Source organism: Heptranchias perlo, chromosome 2, assembly GCF_035084215.1.
Source record: "Heptranchias perlo isolate sHepPer1 chromosome 2, sHepPer1.hap1, whole genome shotgun sequence".
Lineage (NCBI taxonomy): Eukaryota > Metazoa > Chordata > Chondrichthyes > Hexanchiformes > Hexanchidae > Heptranchias > Heptranchias perlo.
Window position 1 is genome coordinate 103,874,975 of NC_090326.1, and position 21,344 is coordinate 103,896,318.

A 21,344-nucleotide genomic window follows, 5' to 3' on the forward strand; every position below is an offset into this window, starting at 1 on the left:
AATTAAAATGGGTCTGAAAACAAGAAATGTCAACTTTTTGAACTTCGGTATTTTTTCCTCTCCTGAAGCTGCTGACCATTGGAGTGCAGCTCCACAAATCCAGCAGCCCTCCAGTTCTTTGACAAAGTGTCGCTCTTCATGTGTGAGCCTGGATAGTGGGTATTGGCAAGCTACTCAATTATGGGAGATATCACAGCTGACCTTCATCCCTTCTTGACCTAATAATAACAGTTCACACCTGCACTTTCCAATAAGAGGCACTGGATCTCAACCACATGTGAGAAACATGGCTGATTTTAACCTCCCCAGCCAAGGGACAATGGTGCATAGCTGCTGTGGCCCTCCCACTGACATCACAGAATTTCTTGTGTTACTATACCAGTATATTGGAAACAAACACAAGGGGTGTTGTGGTGATTTAAAATATCGATGCTATGTTCCTCACTGTTGCTGCAACCAAAATAGAAACTCTGGTCTTGAAGATGCAAGTAAATAAAAACTGCACTTTGGATGCATGAACAAAACAGTTGCAGTTATGCTGAGATTGTAACTGTATCACACATAATATGAATCCAAGCCTTGTTTCTTTTTTCTGAGGTCCACATAGGGTTGGATATTTTCAGTAAATGTTGCATCAGATAGAATTACTTGTAGAAAAATAAACTTTATTTGTTCATTATTTCTTTGCAAATCATGTAAAAGCCCAACAGTGCTTGCATTGTTACCCGCCAGTTCTGCATCCAATCCTGCCAATGTCAGTTGCACCTGGGCTGTAATGGAGATTTCATCTTCCTCCTTCCAATCAGATCCAGTGCTTGTGCCAGTTTCAAATCTAAGTTATACAGGTAAGGATTAGAAACACAAATGCAACTTCGTTAAGTATACAACTGCTCCAGGTGAACAATATGAAAGAATGTTTACTCACATACAATGACCTACATTTGTATACATTCAGATATTTGCAAATCTTTGTTATATGTAAGGTTTTATCTTGCCCCAGTTCTTTCATAGTGATTTAAAATCAGCCCTCATTTCTCAAAGTTTGGTTGTGGAACTGTTTTGTCTGATATAACATCTTGAAAATAACATCAGCTAATGATGTGTACATATCTTCTGTACATTTCAGATGCGAAATTCACCCGCTGTATTTAGAACAATATTCAAATATTCACCACAATAGTACCTTCTGGTAGCCTTTCTACATAATATATATTTTATAAAAATGACTAAAGTCTGTGCACTGAAAATTAAAAATAATTCATTTTAAATAGTAGTAATAAAATTATAATTTAGTAACACAAAATCTCAGAAATTCTTAGTAGTGGTAATATCCATTACTAAATTGCCCTCATGGTTTGAGGGAACACCTTAGTTCAAGTCACAATATTAGCAGCATGGGGATTGTTTGTTGTTTCATTTAGTTGCTCCGGACAAATAGTTGTCATCAATTAAATAATTCTGCTAAATTTTAGATTTGCTTACATTCCTTTATGTAAAATACATATTGCAAAACGTAAGACTTGATTCAATATTTCAAATCATGAGGTTCTCTATTGACATGATCCATGTCATTGAAGGGGTTAAATATCGATACATAGTTTCGTAGTATGATACAGCACAGAAGGAGGCCATTCGGCCCATCGTGCCTGTGCCGGCTCTTTGAGTTAGTCCCACTCCCCTGTTCTTTCCCCATAGCCCTGTAAGATTTTTCCCTTCAAGTACTTATCTGACTCCCTTTTGAAAGTTATTATTAAATCTGCTTCCAGCACCCTTTCAGGCAGTGCATTCCAGATCATAACAACTTGCTGCTTAAAAAAAATTCTCCTCATGTCGCTTCTGGTTCTTTTGCCAATCACCTTTACATCTGTCCTTTGGTTATCAACCCTAATGCCACTGGAAACAGTTTCTCCTTATTTACTCTACCAAAACCATTCATGATTTTGAACACCTCTATCAAATCTCCTCTTAACTTGCTCTGCTTTAAGGAGAACAACCCCAGCTTCTTCAGTCTCTCCACATAACTGAAGTCCCTCGTCCCTGGTACCATTCTAGTAAATCTCTTCTGCACCCTCTCTAAGGCCTTGACATCCTTCCTAAAGTGTGATGTCCAGAATTGAACACAATACTCCAGTTGAGGCCTAACCAGTGTTTTATAAAGGTTTAGCATAACTTTCTTGATTTTGTACTCAATGGCTCTATTAATAAAGCCCACATGCTTTTTTAACAGTCTTCTCAACTTGTCCTACCACCTTCAAATATCTGTGTACATATATCCCCAGGTCTCTCTGCTCCTGCACCCCCTTTAAAATTGTACCATTTAGTTTATATTGCCTCTCCTCATTCTTTCTACCAAAATGTATCACTTCACACTTCTCTGCGTTAAATTTCATCTGCCATGTCACTGCCCATTTCACCAGTCTGTCCGCGTCCTTCTGAATCTGTTACTATCCTCCACATTGTTTACTACATTTCCGAGTTTCGTGTCATCAGCAAACTTTGAAACTATATCCTGTATTTCCAAGTCCAGGTCATTAATATATATCAAAAAGAGCAGTGGTCCTAATACTGATCCCTGGGGAACACCACTGTATTCTTCCCTCCAGTCTGAAAAACAACCATTCACCACTATTCTGTTTTCTCTTCTTTAGCCAATTTTGTATTCACACTGCCACTGTCCCTTTAATCCCAAGGTCTCTAATTTTGCTTACAAGTCTATTATGTGGTACTTTATCAAATGCTTTTTGAAGGTCCATATACACATCAACCGCACCACCCTCACCAACCCTCTCCATTACGTCATCAAAGGACTCAATCAAGTTATTCAAACATGATTTCCTTGAACAAATCCAGGTTGAATTTCATTTATTAGCCCATGCTTTTCCAAGTGCCAATTAATTTTGTCCCAGATTATTGTCTCTAGAAGTTTCCCACCACCATGTTAGACTGACTGGCCTGTAGTTGCCGGGTTTTATCCCTCTTCCCTCTTTTGAACAGGGATGTAACATTTGCAATCCTCCAGTCCTCTGGCACCACCCCCATATCTAAGGATGATTGGAAGATTGTGGCCAGAGCCTTCGCAATTTCTACCCTGACTTCCCTCAGAAACCTAGGATGCATCTCATCGGAACTGGGTGACTATTCTACTTTGAGTACTGCCAACCTTTTAATATTTTATAGGATTTCTTAGTTTGGAAATATTAATGTAGGTAAATATATTTCAGGAGATACATTTTTTTAAATAAAAGAAAAAACTGCACGTTTTGCTTAATGTGGATTTACTATAGCAAAATATTAAAGAAGCAATTTCTGAATTTTTAGTGTATAATTACAGTGAGAATGTGATAGGATACTTTTGATATGGTGGATTAGTGTTTCAAAATTGGGCCTGTTGCACTTGTTTTGAAAAGCTCTTATCTTATATGGACAGACATGCTTTGGTTGTTCTCCAACAAAAATATAAAAATGTTTTTGGAGGTGGCTGCATTTAACTATCACACACCTAAAACACCGATACATTGGACTGTTCAGATCAAACTTATACAATTGCTTCCCTTGTTATTTAACAGTTGCTTCAAATGTTGCATGATATCAGTATTCTACTAATAATGGGTGGAATACACTGCGATTGGTGAAATACTTACGAGCCTGGGAATAGCTGCTCGTGCACTATTGAAGGGTTAACTGAGGGTTATAAAGAAAGCCGCTTAACACATGATTTTACTGCTTTTAGTACGAACTGAAAAGTGGGTGGCACCTTTCCTGGTTTTGTTGGTCCTCTTCCTCTGCCAAGATCTAGTTGAATACTGAATATAATCCCCACAGTGTGCAAAAAAACCTAAGTTTCAGCCAAAGTACACAGCAGCTCATTTTAACTGAAGACACGAGGGGAGATTATCCTAGATTTTCACCCATGCACACTGGATCCCCTGGGCACAGCAAATATCAGAAAATCAGGTGGGTCAGTGCACACACCTATAAAAGAAAATGCCTAATTTTCCTTCCATTAATTTAAATTCCATTGTGCCTGGGCAAGGACCCAGGAAAATCTCCTCTACTAGGTCATAGATAGTAGCTGCCGCAGCAACAGGATTCAATATGAACTCTAGCAATGCACCGATCATGCAATGCATTAACATTGGAATACGGTACTCCAAGATTTCATAAAGTTATGTCAGCAATGACAATGTTAGTAACTGTAATGCACTTCTTCAGTACTGCAGCACCCTGACCAACTTTCACTCCACAGCAATTTTGCAGCATTCAGGGAGGGGGAAGTAAATGCACTCAGTGAAATCACTGATACAGTAGACATCAAGCTTAAAACTGATGGCAATGGGCTATAGTATGAAATAATTAATAAAGATTTTAGCTTTCAACATTCCTATTACCCAAAAACTTCCATGAGTGGGAATTCAAGCTTTTTGAGATATTTTAGGTGCAGTATAAAACAATCTCATTCACTATTAAGGCCTCATTTAAAGACACTCATCTTAGACATAGATGCACCTTTAATCAGAGAGGTTACTCCATCCTCTTTTTCTCATTTACAAAGTGAGCTAGAATCCCATACAGTAGAGGTAGTTTTTTTTTTATTCGTTCATGGGATGTGGGCGTCGCTGGCGAAGCCAGCATTTATTGCCCATCCCTAATTGCCCTTGAGAAGGTGGTGGTGAGCCGCCTTCTTGAACCGCTGCAGTCTGTGTGGTGACAGTTCTCCCACAGTGCTGTTAGGAAGGGAGTTCCAGGATTTTGACCCAGCAACGATGAAGGAACGGCGATTTTATGCTTGATTTTCAACTATATTCAGCTCATTCACTAGAAACTGTCTGTGTAAGGGTATCTCAGGTTGGCCAGCCTCTGTGTGGAAAAGTTTACTGTGAAACCTCTATAATGACAATATTTAATGTCTGCCATCAGCAATGACGTTGTATTCTTGTATTTATTAAACTCAAGATATTCAAGATAAATTCATTAATAATAAGATTTTCATGGGAGAGTGGTGACTGTGGCTCACTTTGATCATCAAGGGTACTAAAAATCTCTGCTTGAAAGAATACACTATAAATGAAACTAAACTGCGCCTTTTGAAATTTTTTAAAAATTGTAACTCAATAAATCATAATACTTCTTAAATAAAAGTGCTATGATACATACTATATCATGGGATAGCTTAACTGTTAGAGATCTGCTCAATAACTCTAATTTAATAGATAAAAACACAAACAGAATACTACTATAAGATTAAGCTACAACATCAAACACATCTTGAACATGGATTGTTCAGACAGTCTTTGGTCCTGGGAAGGTATTAGAAAAAGTTGTTGTTCGAGCTCTGCAGGGTGAATTTAGGCTGAAACAAATTATATTACAACGTCTATAAAAGGAGTAGGTACAGACATGGAAACTCATACCTGGTATTGTAGTTCCCAGCAGAGTTTGCTTCATTTTCAGTGGAAGGCCGATCACTGCTCCATGTTGAATATTCCTCTGTGCCTCTTACCTTATTTGAGGCACTTAGGATCTCATCTGAATCAGTTGTGTGTCTCAACCTGAGGCTGCCAGTGAGGGAGACTGGGGAGGGTATGTCAGAATGGGAGCTTGCAGTCCCAGAGTCATCAGCATTCAACAGTTCATCCTCTGATGCTGGAGTGTATTCTGAGCAACTTTGGTGAAAACTGTCACTACTTTTTACTGATGCAGTCTCTTCCCCATCTCCAGATTCTATCTCCATTATATCATCTCCAGCTCCACTACCTTGTTCTGATCCCAGCCCCGCTGATATAGAATCCAGTGAAGAAAATGAAGAAAGAGAAGTCATATAATTAAAATTCTTCAGTCTAAACAGTGGCACCAAATGTCAATATTTGTTAATATCTGATTAGCTACTGAATTTACACTTTAGGTAAATATATAATGCTAACACAGGATAAAAGCTCATAATGCACACATTGGTTTCATTATTGTGACTATACAATGACAGCATAATTATTGCCTTTTGCTAATAAATTACTTATGTTTAGGCATTAAGCAAACTTTTTCTATTGCATATTATTAAACTCCTTGTATCTTGAAATATAACCAACAAAAGCATGAAAATTTATAACAGTCCATATAAAATACTATGTATAATAAATATAAAAAATTGAAAATCTTAAAATGCATGCAGCTTGGTTTGTAGTTTTCCCTTTTGAAGGATAAAGAGTGTTGCTCCAATTAAAGCTCTGGAATAGGCAACCATCATTTAAATGATGTAATGCACACTATAAACTCATCACATTTTCCATAGTGCAGAAAGCTACTCAGTATTGCCAGAAAACTGTTTAACACTCCATAAATGAGTTATGTGAACTCATTTGCTAAAATAACTATTGCTTTGTGCCAAATTATGCATGTGTGTTGGTGCAGCACTCTTTTTTGTTGATTAACAACAGTTATAATCAAAGTAACTATACATCAAACACTGATATGTTCTTGAATTGGAGAATAGACAGTGAATAGAGAAGAGTAGGAGAATAAAGTTGTTAAAAACTGATTAAAACCTTGTGTAGATAGTGTGGGATCATAGATAATATTGTAACATGAATGGTATTTACATGGAGAGTTTAATATCAAAACAGAAGTTTGTTTTATTGGTTTGTGTCATGTGTGCTGTAAGAAATCACTTAAATGCATTCGTCAGCAAAATGCAGCTGCTTACTTAATGAAGCAGACCCAACAGAGTCAATAATAAATCAGAAATACTGACATGTATTTCAACTGTGTTATATTAAAGAGTCACAAACCAATGTTTTAAATTTAAATACGGTAAAGTTCAACGGGATGAGAAATAAATTGACCACATTAAACTTGGCTGAATTGTTAATGGGTAAACCTACAGACAAACAGTGAGAAGTATTCAAAGAAGTATTTGCTATGATACAAAACCAGTAAATACCCAAAAAAGGCAAAGGCTCCACTTGTGTAATTAAGCAACCATGATCAACAAATGAGGTAAGAGACAGTATCAAGCTAAATGGGAAGACTTACACAAATGCAAGGAAAGTGGAAATCCAGCAGATTGGGAGAGCCAAACAAAGTAACAAAGGGATACAAAAAAAGTAATAAGAAATGCAAAAAGAGAATATGAAAAACTTGCAGGAGATATCAAATCTAACAGCAAAAGTTTTTATAAATATATTAAGAGAAAGAGAATTGTAACGGGGAATGCAGGCCCATTAAAAATGGATGCAGGTGAGACTATAATGTATAATAAGAGAATGCGGACTTGTTAAAAAGTACTTTGCATCCATTTACACAGTGGAGGAATCATAGAATCATAGAAGTTACAACATGGAAACAGGCCCTTTGGCCCAACATGTCCATGTCGCCCAGTTTATACCACTAAGCTAGTCCCAATTTCCTGCACTTGGCCCATATCCCTCTATACCCATCTTACCCATGTAACTGTCCAAATGCTTTTTAAAAGACAAAATTGTACCCGCCTCTACTACTGCCTCTGGCAGCTCGTTCCAGACACTCACCACCCTTTGAGTGAAAAAATTGCCCCTCTGGACCCTTTTGTATCTCTCCCCTCTCACCTTAAATCTATGCCCCCTCGTTATAGACTCCCCTACCTTTGGGAAAAGATCTTGACTATCTACCTTATCTATGCCCCTCATTATTTTATAGACTTCTATAAGATCACCCCTTAACCTCCTACTCTCCAGGGAAAAAAGTCCCAGTCTGTCTAACCTCTCCCTATAAGTCAAACCATCAAGTCCCGGTAGCATCCTAGTAAATCTTTTCTGCACTCTTTCTAGTTTAATAATATCCTTTCTATAATAGGGTGACCAGAACTGTACACAGTACTCCAAGTGTGGCCTCACCAATGCCCTGTACAACTTCAACAATACATCCCAACTCCTGCATTCAATGTTCTGACCAATGAAACCAAGCATGCCGAATGCCTTCTTCACCACCCTATCCACCTGTGACTCCACTTTCAAGGAGCTATGAACCTGTACTCCTAGATCTCTTTGTTCTTTAACTCTCCCCAACGCCCTACCATTAACGGAGTAGGTCCTGGCCCGATTCGATCTCCCAAAATGCATCACCTCACATTTATCTAAATTAAACTCCATCTGCCATTCATCGGCCCACTGACCCAATTTATCAAGATCCCGTTGCAATCCTAGATAACCTTCTTCACTGTCCACAATGCCACCAATCTTGGTGTCATCTGCAAACTTACTAACCATGCCTCCTAAATTCTCATCCAAATCATCAAATAACAAATAACAGCGGACCCAGCACCGATCCCTGAGGCACACCGCTGGACACAGGCATCCAGTTTGAAAAACAACCCTCTACAACCACCCTCTGTCTTCTGTCGTCAAGCCAATTTTGTATCCAATTGGCTACCTCACCTTGGATCCCATGAGATCTAACCTTATGTAACAACCTACCATGTGGCACCTTGTCAAAGGCTTTGCTGAAGTCCATGTAGACCACATCTACTGCACAGCCCTCATCTATCTTCTTGGTTACCCCTTCAAAAAACTCAATCAAATTTGTGAGACATGATTTTCCTCTCACAAAACCATGCTGACTGTTCCTAATTAGTCCCTGCCTCTCCAAATGCCTGTAGATCCTGTCCCTCAGAATACCCTCTAACAACTTACCCACTACAGATGTCAGGCTCACCGGTCTGTAGTTCCCAGGCTTTTCCCTGCCGCCCTTCTTAAACAAAGGCACAACATTTGCTACCCTCCAATCTTCAGGCACCTCACCTGTAGCGGTGGATGATTCAAATATCTCTGCTAGGGGACCCGCAATTTCCTCCCGAACCTCCCATAACGTCCTGGGATACATTTCATCAGGTCCCGGAGATTTATCTACCTTGATGCGCGTTAAGACTTCCAGCACCTCCCTCTCTGTAATATGTACACTCCTCAAGACATCACTATTTATTTCCCCAAGTTCCCTAACATCCATGCCTTTCTCAACCGTAAATACCGATGTGAAATATTCATTCAGGATCTCACCCATCTCTTGTGGTTCCGCACATAGATGACCTTGTTGATCCTTAAGAGGCCCTACTCTCTCCCTAGTTACTCTTTTGCCCTTTATGTATTTGTAAGAGGACACAATATCAGCAGTACAAGGGAACCTCGAAATAAGTCAAGGGGAGGAATATAGTGGACTTAATATAAGTAAAAAGATAGCAATGGAGAAGATAATGGGACTTAAGATAGACAAATTTTCAAGACCTGATGGTTTCCGCCCTAGGGTATTAAAGTAGGTGAGGAAATTGCAGATTTTCCAAAGCTCTCCAGATTCATGAATTGTGCTTTTGGATTGGATTGGAAAATTGCAAATGTCACTCATTATTTAAGAAGGGAGAGAAGGAGAAACAAGATAACTACAAACCTGTCAGTTTAATATCGTTTGTGGGGAAGTTACTGGGATCTATCATCAGAGACTGAGTGACTGAGTACTTGGACAAGCACCATCTGATCAAACAGCATGGATTTGTGAAGGGTAAGTCATGTCTGATAAATCCAGTTGAATTTTTTGAGGAGGTCACTAAAATGGTGGATAGGGGAGTGTCTATGGTTTTCCAGAAGGCATTTCATAAGGTTCAGCATTAGAGATTATTAGCAAAAATGAGGGCGCATGTAATTGGAGGTAACCTTGTGACTTGGGTTTGTAATTGGTTGGGAGATAGGAAACAAAGAGTAGGGATAAAGGTTTCATTCTCTGATTGATGGGATGTGACAAGTGGTGTTCCCTAAGGATCTGTACTGGGGCCTCAGCCTTTCACCATATATATAATTGACTCGGATGAAGAAATAGAGAGTTGTATAACTAAGTTTGCAGATGACACTAAGTTCGGCGGCACAGTAAGTTGGATGGGAGCAGGAAGTTATGAAAGGTCATAGGCAGACTAAGTGAGTGGACAAAACTATGGCAGATGGAGTTCAGAGTGAGGTCATCCACTTTGGATCTGAGAAAGACAAATTCAGAATATTTCCTTAATGGTGAGAGACTAGATGCTGTGGAGGAGCAAAGGGATTTAGGTGTCCATGTACATAAATCACTAAAACCTGGTGCATAGGTACAAAAGGCAATCAATAAGGCTAATGGAATGTTAGCCTTTATCTCAAGGAGGTTGGAATTCAAAAATGAGGAATGTATGCTTCAGTTGTACAGAGCCTTCATCAGACCCGATCTGGAAAACTATGTTCCATTTTGGGCACCAAACCACAGGAAAGATATATTGGCCTTGGAATAGTTACAGTGCAGATTCACCAGAACTTAAAGGGTTAAATTATGAGGACAGGTTACATGAACATGGTTTGAATTCTTTTGAGTTTAGAAAGTTGAAGGGTGATCTAATCAAGGTCTTTAAAATGGTTAAGGGATTCGGTAGGGTAGATACAGAGAAACTATTTCCTCTGGTAGGGTAATCCAGAACAAGAGGGCATAATCTTAAAATTGGAGCTAGGCCATTTAGCAGTGAAATCAGGATGCACATTTTTACACAAAGGGTAGTAGAAATCTGGAACTCACTCTCCCAAAAAGCTGTGGATGCTAGATCAATTGAAATTCACAAGACTGAGATCGATAGATTTTTGTTAAGCAAGGGTAGCAAGGGAAATTGAACAAAGGAGGTTAAAGGGAGTTGAAGTACAGATGAGCCATGATCTAATGTAAGGAGTCGCACAACACCAGGTCATAGTCCAACAGCTTTATTTGAAATCATAAGCTTTCGGAGCTTTGCTCCTTCGTCAGGTGAAGCTCCGAAAGCTTGTGATTTCAAATAAAGCTGTTGGACTATAACCTGGTGTTGTGCGACTCCTTACATTTGTCCACCCCAGTCCATCACCGGCATCTCCACATCATGATCTAAATGAATGGTGGAACAGGTTCGAGGGGCTGAATGGCCGACTCCAATTCCTATGTTCCTATCTGTACTGCAGCACTGTAAAACTGCAAAACAAACCAAAAAATGTGTCAACAGGCAGGCATGTCAAGTAAATGCGTTTTTCAGTCCTTTGATTTTAACTGGTTGTGTACTTCGTAATGCTAAAAGTATTTTCCTCCCGTTTTGTCTTATGCTTTAGAACTACGAAGGATTAGATAAGCACTGTGTTCATTTTTTTGTCAAAAAAAACCTTCAGATCTCACATGGCGTTGCTTACAGGTAGTGTGGGGTCTGCAGCATGGTTGTGATATTTAGCTGCAAAACTGGCCTGTCTGTTTAAGGCTACTTCCCAAGTGTCCCCTGGGGGAATCCAGATAATTGTAGCTGTTTGTAAGTTCTTGATGTGATTCAGAGGAGTTGTAGCCTTGGCTCAGTGGTAGCACTCTTGCCTCTCAGTCAGAAGGTTATGGGTTTAACCCCATCTCCAGAGACTTGAGCACATAATCCAGGTTGACACTACTAAGGGAGTGCTGCATTATCGGAGGTGCTGTCTTTCGGATGAGAAGTTAAACCAATGCCCCATGTGCTCTCTCAGGTGGACCTAAAAGATCCCATGACACTATTCAAAGAACAGCAGAACAGGGAAGTTCTCCCCAGCGTCCTGGCCAACATTTATCCCTCAACCAACACCTAATACAGATTATCTGGAAATTTATTTCATTGCTGTTTGTGGGACCTTGCTGTGCGCAAATTGGCTGCTGCGTTTCCTATACTTCAAAAGTACTTCATTGGCTGTAAAGCACTTTGGGACCTCCTGAGGTCGTGAAAGGGACTATAAAAATGCAAGTTCTTTCTTTAGATGGCTGCATGTCAGAAAAACCCACCATGGCCTTCTTTTTCTTTTTTTGAAAAAGTGTGTTTTGGATTTGTAACGAATCCTTTGCAGTGTGACACTGTTGAGCTCATCAAGATGAGGAATGCCACTGCTATGGAGTGAACACTTTTTCAATTTATGGTTCACAATGCCGGGCATCAAACACTCCTGGATTAGGTATCGTAATAAGTTAGACTTGAAGCATGATTCAGATCTTCAAAATAATGAAAAGTATAAATAAAGTTGAAATAAGCCAGATAATTGACTTCAACAACGAGCATCGGACTGGAGGACATGTACAAAAATACGGATTAGAATATTGGATATCTCCATCTGACTTCCAGAGAAGGTACTTGATTAGTGGTCAATTAAGAAGAAACTGGATGGCTATCTTTTGAAAAAAGAGATTGAGGATTCTAGAAATATTAGCAACCTTTGCTTAATAGTAAATATCAAAGTGGGTGCAGATATAATCCTGGAAAGGATAAGGGATCACTGATTGTATAACCCAAGAGTGCTCAAAGAAATGGAAGGTGTGTTTAGCAAGCTCCTTGCTTATACATTTTACAGCTCGCTAGGATCAGGGATTGTTCCCATGGACTGGAGTGAGACTCATGCCTTTTTTGAATATCGGAAAAACAACATTAGTCCCAGGAAACTATAGGTACATAAGCTTCAATTCAGTTATAGGCAAGTTTCTAGAAAGGATCATTCCAGATACTCTGTAGGGCCATCTGGACAGAGAAGTTATTAGAGACTCTAAACATGTGTTGGTACCGTTGCTTATCACAATCCTTATTTTTGATCTTGACAAACCTGATTGAATTTTTTGAAGAGGTGACTAAAGTAGTGGACAGGGGAATGTCAATGGATGTTATTTATATGGACTTCCAGAAGGCATTTGATAAAGTCCCACATAAGAGACTGTTAGCTCAGATAGAAGCCCATGGAATAGAGGGAAAAGTACAGACTTGGTTAGGAAGTTGGCTGAGCGAAAGGCGACAGAGAGTAGCGATAATGGGTAGGTACTCACATTGGCAGGATGTGACTAGTGGAGTCCCGCAGGGATCTGTCTTGGGGCCTCAATCATTCACAATATTTATTAACGACTTAGATGATGGCATAGAAAGTCTCATATCTAAGTTTGCCGATGACACAAAGATTGGTGGCATTGTAAGCAGTGGAGATGAAAACATAAAATTACAAAGCGATATTGATAGATTAGGTGAATGGGCAAAACTGTGGCAAATGGAATTCAATGTAGACAAATGTGAGGTCATCCACTTTGGATCAAAAAAGGATAGAACAGGGTACTTTCTAAATGGTAAAAAGTTAAAAACAGTAGATGTCCAAAGGGACTTAGGGGTTCAGGTACATAGATTATTGAAATGTCATGAACAGGTGCAGAAAATAATCAAGAAGGCTAATGGAATGTTGGCCTTTACATCTAGAGGACTAGAGTACAAGGGGGCAGAAGTTATGCTGCAGCTATACAAAACCCTGGTAAGACCGCACCTGGAGTACTGTGAGCAGTTCTGGGCACCGCACCTTCAAAGGACATATTGGCCTTGGAGGGAGTACAGCATAGGTTTACTAGAATGATACCTGGACTTCAAGGGTTAAGTTACGAGGAGAGATTACACAAATTGGGGTTGTATTCTCTAGAGATTCGAAGGTTAAGGGGTGATCTGATCGAAGTTTATAAGATATTAAGGGGAACAGATAGGGTGGATAGAGAGAAACTATTTCTGCTGGTTGGGGATTCTAGGAGTAGGGGGCACAGTCTAAAAATTAGAGCCAGACCTTAAGGAGTGAGATTAGAAAATATTTCTACACAAAGAGGGTGGTAGAAGTTTGGAACTCTCTTCCGCAAACGGCAATTGATACTAGCTCAATTGCTAAATTTAAATCTGAGATAGATAGCTTTTTGGCAACCAAAGGTATTAAGGGATATGGGCCAAAGGCAGGTATGTGGAGTTAGATCACAGATCAGCCATGATCTTATCAAATGGCGGAGCAGGCACGAGGGGCTGAATGGCCTACTCCTGTTCCTATGTTGATGAAGACGTTGGGGAACTGTCTTCAAGTTTGCGAATGATAGAAAGAATTGTTAAAACCTTGGGTGAGAAAAAACAACTACAATCACATGTGGAGGCAATGGGAAATTGGCCATTTAGCAGAAGTCATTTAATATAGATAAATGTAGTGTTATGCACATGGGTAAAACTAATGCCAACCAACAAGTGTATACCATGCAGGGTTCCGAACTAAAGTCTGTTGAGCAGGAAACAGACTTAATGTGTGAATCTCCAAAAGTTCACGACAGTGCCACGAGGCCAAAGCAAAAGCAAACTGAGTATTAGGATTTATTGCTCGGACAAACCAATTTAAAACAAAACACTATATTTTTAAAAATTCATTTTCGGGACATGGGCATCGCTAGCAAGGCCAGCATTTATTGCCCATCCCTAATTGCCCTTGAGAAGTCGATGGTGAGCCTTCTTCTTGAACCGCTGCAGTCCGTGTGGTGAAGGTACTCCCACAGTGCTGTTAGGTAGGGAGTTCCAGAATTTTGACCCGGCAGCAATGAAGGAACGGCGATATATGTCCAAGTCGGGATGGTGTGTAACTTGGAGAGTAACTTGGAGGTGATGGTGTTCCCTTGTACCTGCTGCCCTTGTGATGCAGGAGGTCGTGGGTTTGGGCGGTGCTGTCATAGAAGCCTTGGCGAGATGCTGCAGTGCATCCTGTAGATAGTACACACTGCAGCCAAGGAGCGCCGGTGGTGGAGGGAGTGGATGTTTAAGGTCATGGATGGACTGCTGATCCTGGGTGGTGTCGAGCTTCTTGAATGTTGTTGCAGCTGCACTCATCCAGGCAAGTGGAGAGTATTCCATTAACCCCTGACTGCTGGAGAGGCTTTGGGGAGTCAGGTGGTGAGCCACTCACTGCAGAATTCTCAGCCTCTAACCTACTCTAGTAGTCACGGCATTTATGTGGCTGGTCCACTTGAATTTCTGATCAATGGCTACCCCCAGGATGTTGATGGTAGGGGATTCGGCGATGGTAATACTATTGAATGGCAAGGAAGGTTGTTAGACTCTCTCTTGTTGGAGAAGGTCATTGCCTGGCACTTGTTTGGCACGAATGTTACTTGCCACTTATCAGCCCAAGCCTGGATGTTGCTCAGATCTTGCTGCATGCGAGCACGGACTGCTTCATTATCTGAGGAATTGCCAATGGAGCTGAACACTGTGCAATCATCAGCAAACAGTCCCACTTCTGACCTTATGATGGAGGGAAGGTCATTGATGAAACTGCTGAAAATAGTTGGACCTGGTCCTGAGGAACTCCTGCAGCAATGTCCTGGGGTCGAGATGATTGGTCTCCAACAATCACAACCATCTTCCTTGTATAAGACCTTTGTTAGGCCTCACTTAGAATACTGTATCCAGTTTTGGTCCCCTTGCACGGTGGGTGATGTAGAGGCTCTGAAAAAGGTTCGGAGGAGAGCCACGAGCTTAAAAGCCCTTAGTTGCCAGGTTTAGACACCTGCGTCTTCTTTCTTTAGAAAAGCGAAGACTTTGGGGAGATTTGATTGAGGCATTTAAAATAATGAACAGAGTAGACTGTGTTCATGTGGATAGACTATTTGAATTAGGCAGGTTAGGGAGAACCATGGAACATGTGTATAATTTATATAAATATAGAACTAGGTTAGATGTCAGCAAGTTTTTCTTCTCACAGAAGGTCATCAACATTTTGAATAGGTTGTCAACTCATGCAGTGAGTTCGGATTTTCTACAAGTGAGGAATTTCCTAGATTTTTTCCCCCTGTATTGGCCTAGGATTTTTTGTCTGGTGTTTGCTTCTCCCACGAGATTACATGGCCGCTGGTGGGGACATGTTGCTCAGCTGCACCATGACCACATGGCACAGGCTCAAAAGACCAGCTGGTCTTTGTTTGTCCATTATTTTCATACGTTCGTTAATTTTTAAGGGGCGGTTGCAAAAGCAATGGTGATGCTTAAAGTAGGGGATCGACAGGAGATGGTGGGGAAGTTCATGACAGAATAATCACCACAGACTTTGGATGAACGGGGTTTGGTGGACTTTATGTTCTTCTACAGATAATACATCTTAACCAATTTTTAGAAGAGCACTCTCCACTGCAGCAATACTACATTTTCCAATTCGCACACCGTCAATTATGGACAGTTTTGTGCTGGAGTCTTACATAAACTTGGAATGAGAAACTACTCAAACACATTTCATTTATAATCCTTAAGGATTTCCTTCAAGAAGTTGTTATTGCATCTGTTTGGGCTGGATTCAAACCCACATCCCTGAGGACTCACTGTGCCACCTACTCACCACAAGCCAAGCAATTCTACAAAGGATGAAGGAGTTGAAAGTACACTCACAATGTACAAATGTCTGCAAGTAACGTTATGCTTGTGGAATTATAATGATGAAATAACTTCAGAAGTCAAATACATTTGACAGACTTTAGTTTTGTATGTCAGTACTTATGATGCATAGATGCCGTCAAAGGGCAATTCTATTCAATACAAAATACAACTTCAGGGCATCAAATAATAACAATTATTAACAATAATTTTCCAACTTTATTAAGTGTTAGATCACCAGAAATCCGTTAAGACGCCCAAGAGGAAATTACCTCCCTTGAGGCAGCAAGACAATCAAGGCCATTTCCTACCCAAGTTGTGATGGCCACATTACAAAATGAATAAAAATAGGAACGACAATGACACGATGAGATCAGAGGTCCACAAGTAATTGTACATCTATTATAAATTGTTGCAATGAGTCGTCTGTACGTGACTCAGATAGCATTTCCTTCCATCACTAATTTAACTATTTATATTTTTTTCTATAAATGTTAGTAGTGTAATCCCATGAACGATTTAAATTTACATTATGCATACACATACATTCTTTTTCTTAATTTACTGTGGATTGAAAGTCCCGTAAGAACTGAATTGGATGTTCATAATTGCTTTCAAAAAGGTCTTTATTAAATGTTAATGATGGCCATCTTGTTAGTACAAATTTAAATCTACAAATTATTATACAGGCACAGTTACCAGGACCTGCTCATCAATGTGCAAGTATTTGCTTAAAGGGACGTAGTTGAAGGTGAGATTGCTTTTTTAAACCTTTGGCCATTTCTTGAGATTGACTTCAGATACTTGAACTGTTGTACTCGGGAATCACAGAATCATAGAAAATTTAAGGCACAGAAGGAGGCCTTTCGGTTCATCGTGTCCGCCCCAGACGAAAATGAGCCACCCAGCCTAATCCCACTTTCCAACACTTGGTCCGTAGCCATGTAGGTCACAAGCCCATGGGATTCAAGGGAAAGTGGCAAGTTGGATCCAAAATTGGCTCAGTGGCAGGAAGCAAAGGGTAATGGTTGACGGGTGTTTCTGTGACTGGAAGGATGTTTCCAGTGGGGTTCCACAGGGCTCAGTACTAGGTCCTTTGCTTTTTGTGGTATATGTTAATGATTTGGATCAGAGGAGATTTATGAGGCTGTTGCCAGGACTGGAGAATTTTAGCTATGAGGAAAGATTGGATAGGCAGGGGTTGTTTTCCTTAAAAGAGGAGGCTGAGGGGTGATTTAATTGAGGTGTACAAAATTATGAGAGGCCTAGATAGAGTGGATAGGAAGGACCTATTTCCCTTAGCAGAGAGATCAATGAGCAAGGAGCATAGATTTAAAGTGAGTGGTAGAAGGATTAGAGGGGAGATTTTCTATGATTCCCGAATACAACAGTGGGGGAAAAAAATTCAAGTATCTGAAGTCAATCTCAAAATGGCCAAAGGTTTACAAAAGCAATCTCACCTTCAACTACTTCCCTTTAAGCAAATACTTCCACATTGATGAGCAGGTCCTGGCAACTGCGCCTGTACAATAAGCGTATATGGGAAGGCAGACATGGCATCATCTGTCCTAACTCCATGATTTACATATGTCTGCCACACAAAGTGGCCTTTCTTCAGCTCACCCTAGAACCTGCAGGAATTTATGACATGATGCTTCAGGTGCACATCCAGGTACTTTTTAACTGAGTTGAGCGTTTCTGCATCTACCACCCTTTCAGGCAGTGAGTTCCAGACCCCCACCACCCTCTGGGTGAAACATTTTTTCCTCAGCTCCCCTTTAATCCTTCTACCAATCACTTTAAATCTATGCCCCTGCTTAATGACCTCTCTGCTAAGGGAATTGGGTCCTTCCTATCCACTCTATCTAGGCCCCCCATATTTTGTACACCTCAATTAAATCACCCCTCAGCCTCCTCTGTTCCAAGGAAAACAACTCCAGCCTATCCAATCTTTCCTCATAGCTAAAATTCTCCAGTCCTGGCAACATCCTCATAAATCTCCTCTGTATCCTTGCTAGTGCAATCACATCCTTCCTGTAATGTGGTAACCAGAACTGTACGCAGTACTCAAGCTGTGCCCTAACCAGTGTTTTATACGGTCCCAGCATAACCTCCCTGTTCTTATATTCTATGCCTCGGCTAATAAAGGAAAGTATCCCATATGCCTTCTTAACCACCTTATCTACCTGTCCTGCTACCTTCAGGGATGTGTGGACATGCACTCCAAGGTCCATTTGTTCCTCTACACCTCTCAGTATCCTCCCGTTTACTGTGTACTCCCTTGCCTTGTTTGTCCTCCCCAAATGCATTACCTCACATTTCTCTAGATTGAATTCCATTTGCAACTTTTCTGCCCACCTGACCAGTCCACTGATATCTTCCTGCACTCTATATCTTTCTTCCTCACTATCAACCACACGGCCAATTTTTGTATCATCTGCAAACTTCTTAATCGTGCCCCCTACATTTAAGTCCAAATCATTAATATATACCACAAAAAGCAAGGGACCTAGTACTGAGCCCTGCGGAACCCCACTGGAAACATCTTTCCAGTCACAAAGACACCCATCAACCATTCCCGTTGCTTCCTGTCACTGAGCCAATTTTGGATCCAACCTGCCACTTTCCCTTGGATCCCATGGGCTTGTACTTTTTTTCTCTAGTCTACCATGTGGGACCTTGTCAAAAGCCTTGCTAAAATCCATGTAGGCTACATCATATGCACTACCCTCATTTACTCTCCTTGTTACCTCCTCAAAAAATTCAATCAAGTTAGTCAGACACAACCTTCCCTTGACAAATCCATGTTGACTGTCCTTGATTACTCCGTGCCTTTCTAAGTGACGATTTATCCTGTCCCTCAGAATTGATTCCAATAATTTGCTCACCATTGATGTTAGACTGCCTGGCCTGTAATTACTCGGTCTATCCCTCGCTCCCTCTTTAAACAACAGTACAACGTTAGCAGTCCTTCAATCCTCCGGCATCACACCTGTATCCAGTGAGGATTGGAAAATGATGCTCAGGCCTCCGCTATTTTCCCCCTTGCTTCTTTTAACAGCCTGGGATACATTTCATCCGGCCCCGGTGATTTATCCACTTTCAAAGATGCTAATTCCCTTAATATTTCCTCTCTCACTATGTTTATCTCATCCAATATTTCACACTCCCCCTCCTTAACTACAATGTCTGCATCGTCCCTCTCTTTTATGAAGACAGACACAAAGTATTCATTAAGAACCATACCAACATCTTCCGCCTCCACACATAGAGACCAAAAAGGCAATCTAATAGGCCCTACTCTTTCCTTAGTTATCCTCTTGCTCTTAATGTATTTATAAAACATCTTTGGGTTTTCCTTGATTTTACTTGCCAATATTTTTTCATGCCCTCTCTTTGCTTTCCTAATTTCCTTTTCAATTTCACCCCTGCACTTTTTATACTCCTCTAGGCTTTCTGCAGTATTGAATTCTCTGTAAGCATTCCTTTTTTGCCTTATCTTACCCCGTATGCTCCTTGACTTCCAGGGGATTTGGCAGTTCCACCCATTTTCTTTGTGGGAACATATTTACTCTGAACCCCTTGAATCTCCCCCCTGAACACCTCCCCACTGCTCTGACATTGATTTACCTTCAAGTGACTGTTTTCAGTCCATTTTTGATAAATCACTTCTTAGTTTAGTAAAATTGGCCTTTCCCCAATTGAGAACTTTTAACTCCTGTTCTTTCTTTGTCCTTTTCCATAACTATGCTAAAACTAACTGAATTATGATCACTACCACCAAAATGCTCTCCTGCTGCGACTCCTTCCACCTGCCCAGATTCATTTCCTAAAACTAAATCCAGAACTGCCCCCTTTCTTGTTGGGCTTGCTATGTACTGGCTAAAAAAGTTCTCACAAATGCAATTTAAGAAATTTGTGCCCTCTATACCTTTCACACTGTTTGTATCCCAGTTAATATTAGGGTAGTTGAAATCCCCTACTATTACTGCCCTATTGTTTTTGCACTTCTCAGAAATTTGCCTATATATTTGCTCTTCTATCTCCCGCTGACTGTTTGGGGGTGTATGGTACACTCCCAGTAGTGTGACTGCACTTTTTTTGTTTCTTAGCTCAACCCATATGGTGACATTTGAGGATCCTTGCAACATATCATCCCTCCTCATAGCTGTAATTGGTTGTTTAACCAAAATTGCCACCCCCCTCCTTTTTTATCCCCCTCTCTATCTCGTCTGAAAACCCTGTAACCAGGAACATTGAGCTGCCATTCCCGCCCCTCTTTAAGCCATGTTTCTGTAATAGCTAAGAGATCATACTGCCACGTGTCTATCTGTGCCCTCAGTTCATCTGCCTTATTCACTATACTCCTTACATTGAGGTATATTCCTTTAAGCGCTGCCAAATTCCTTTGTTGTTTATTTTCTAATGCTTGTTTCCTCTGCCTTCCAAACTCACTTACCAATTTTCTGCCGTCCATCTCCAGTTCTGATTCTGTCCCATCTGGATTTACACTCAGGTTTCCATCCCACTGCCAAGCTAGTTTAAACCCTCCCCAACAGCACTAGCAAACCTCCCCGCAAGGATATTGGTCCTGGCCCTATTGAGGTGCAACCCGTCCGGCTTGTACAGGTCTCACCTCCCCCAGAGCCAGTCCCAATGCCCCAGGAATCTAAAGACCTCCCTCCTGCACCTTCTCTCCAGCCACGCATTCATCTGCTCTATCTTCCCATTTCTAAACTCACTAGCGCTTGGCACTGGGAGTAATCCAGAGATTACTACCTTTGAGGTCCTGCTTGTTAATCTCTTTAACTCTTTAAAATCTGCCTGCAGGACCTCACCCCTCTTTCTACCTATGTCGTTGGTACTGATATGGACCATGACCTCTGGCTGCTCACCTTCCCCTCCCAGAATGTTCTGCAGCCACTCAGTGACATCCTTGACCCTGGCACCAGGGAGGCAACATACCATCCTGGAATCACGTCTATGGCCGCAGAAACACCTGTCTGCTCCCCTAACTATAGAATCCCCTATCACTATTGCTTTCCTGATCTTTCTCCTTTCCCCCTGTACAGCTAAGCTACCCATGGTACTCTGGTTTTGGCTCTGGCTGTACTCCCCAGAGGAACCCTCTCCCCCATCAGTATTCAGAACTGAA

The 21,344-nt window shown here is 40.8% G+C and overlaps 1 protein-coding gene across 10 annotated transcripts in view; it reads right to left on the minus strand.

The window, feature by feature from the left end:
- cobl (cordon-bleu WH2 repeat protein) overlaps positions 1 to 21,344 on the minus strand; it is a 346,962-nt gene that overhangs the window by 42,486 nt on the left and 283,132 nt on the right. For all 10 annotated transcript variants that reach the window (XM_068005366.1, XM_068005412.1, XM_068005400.1 and 7 more), the window contains 2 exons: positions 5,412 to 5,775; positions 726 to 832 (listed from right to left, as the gene is read on the minus strand). In XM_068005366.1, the coding sequence (XP_067861467.1) occupies positions 726 to 832; positions 5,412 to 5,775 (471 nt within the window). The remainder of the gene's footprint in view (positions 1 to 725; positions 833 to 5,411; positions 5,776 to 21,344) is intronic.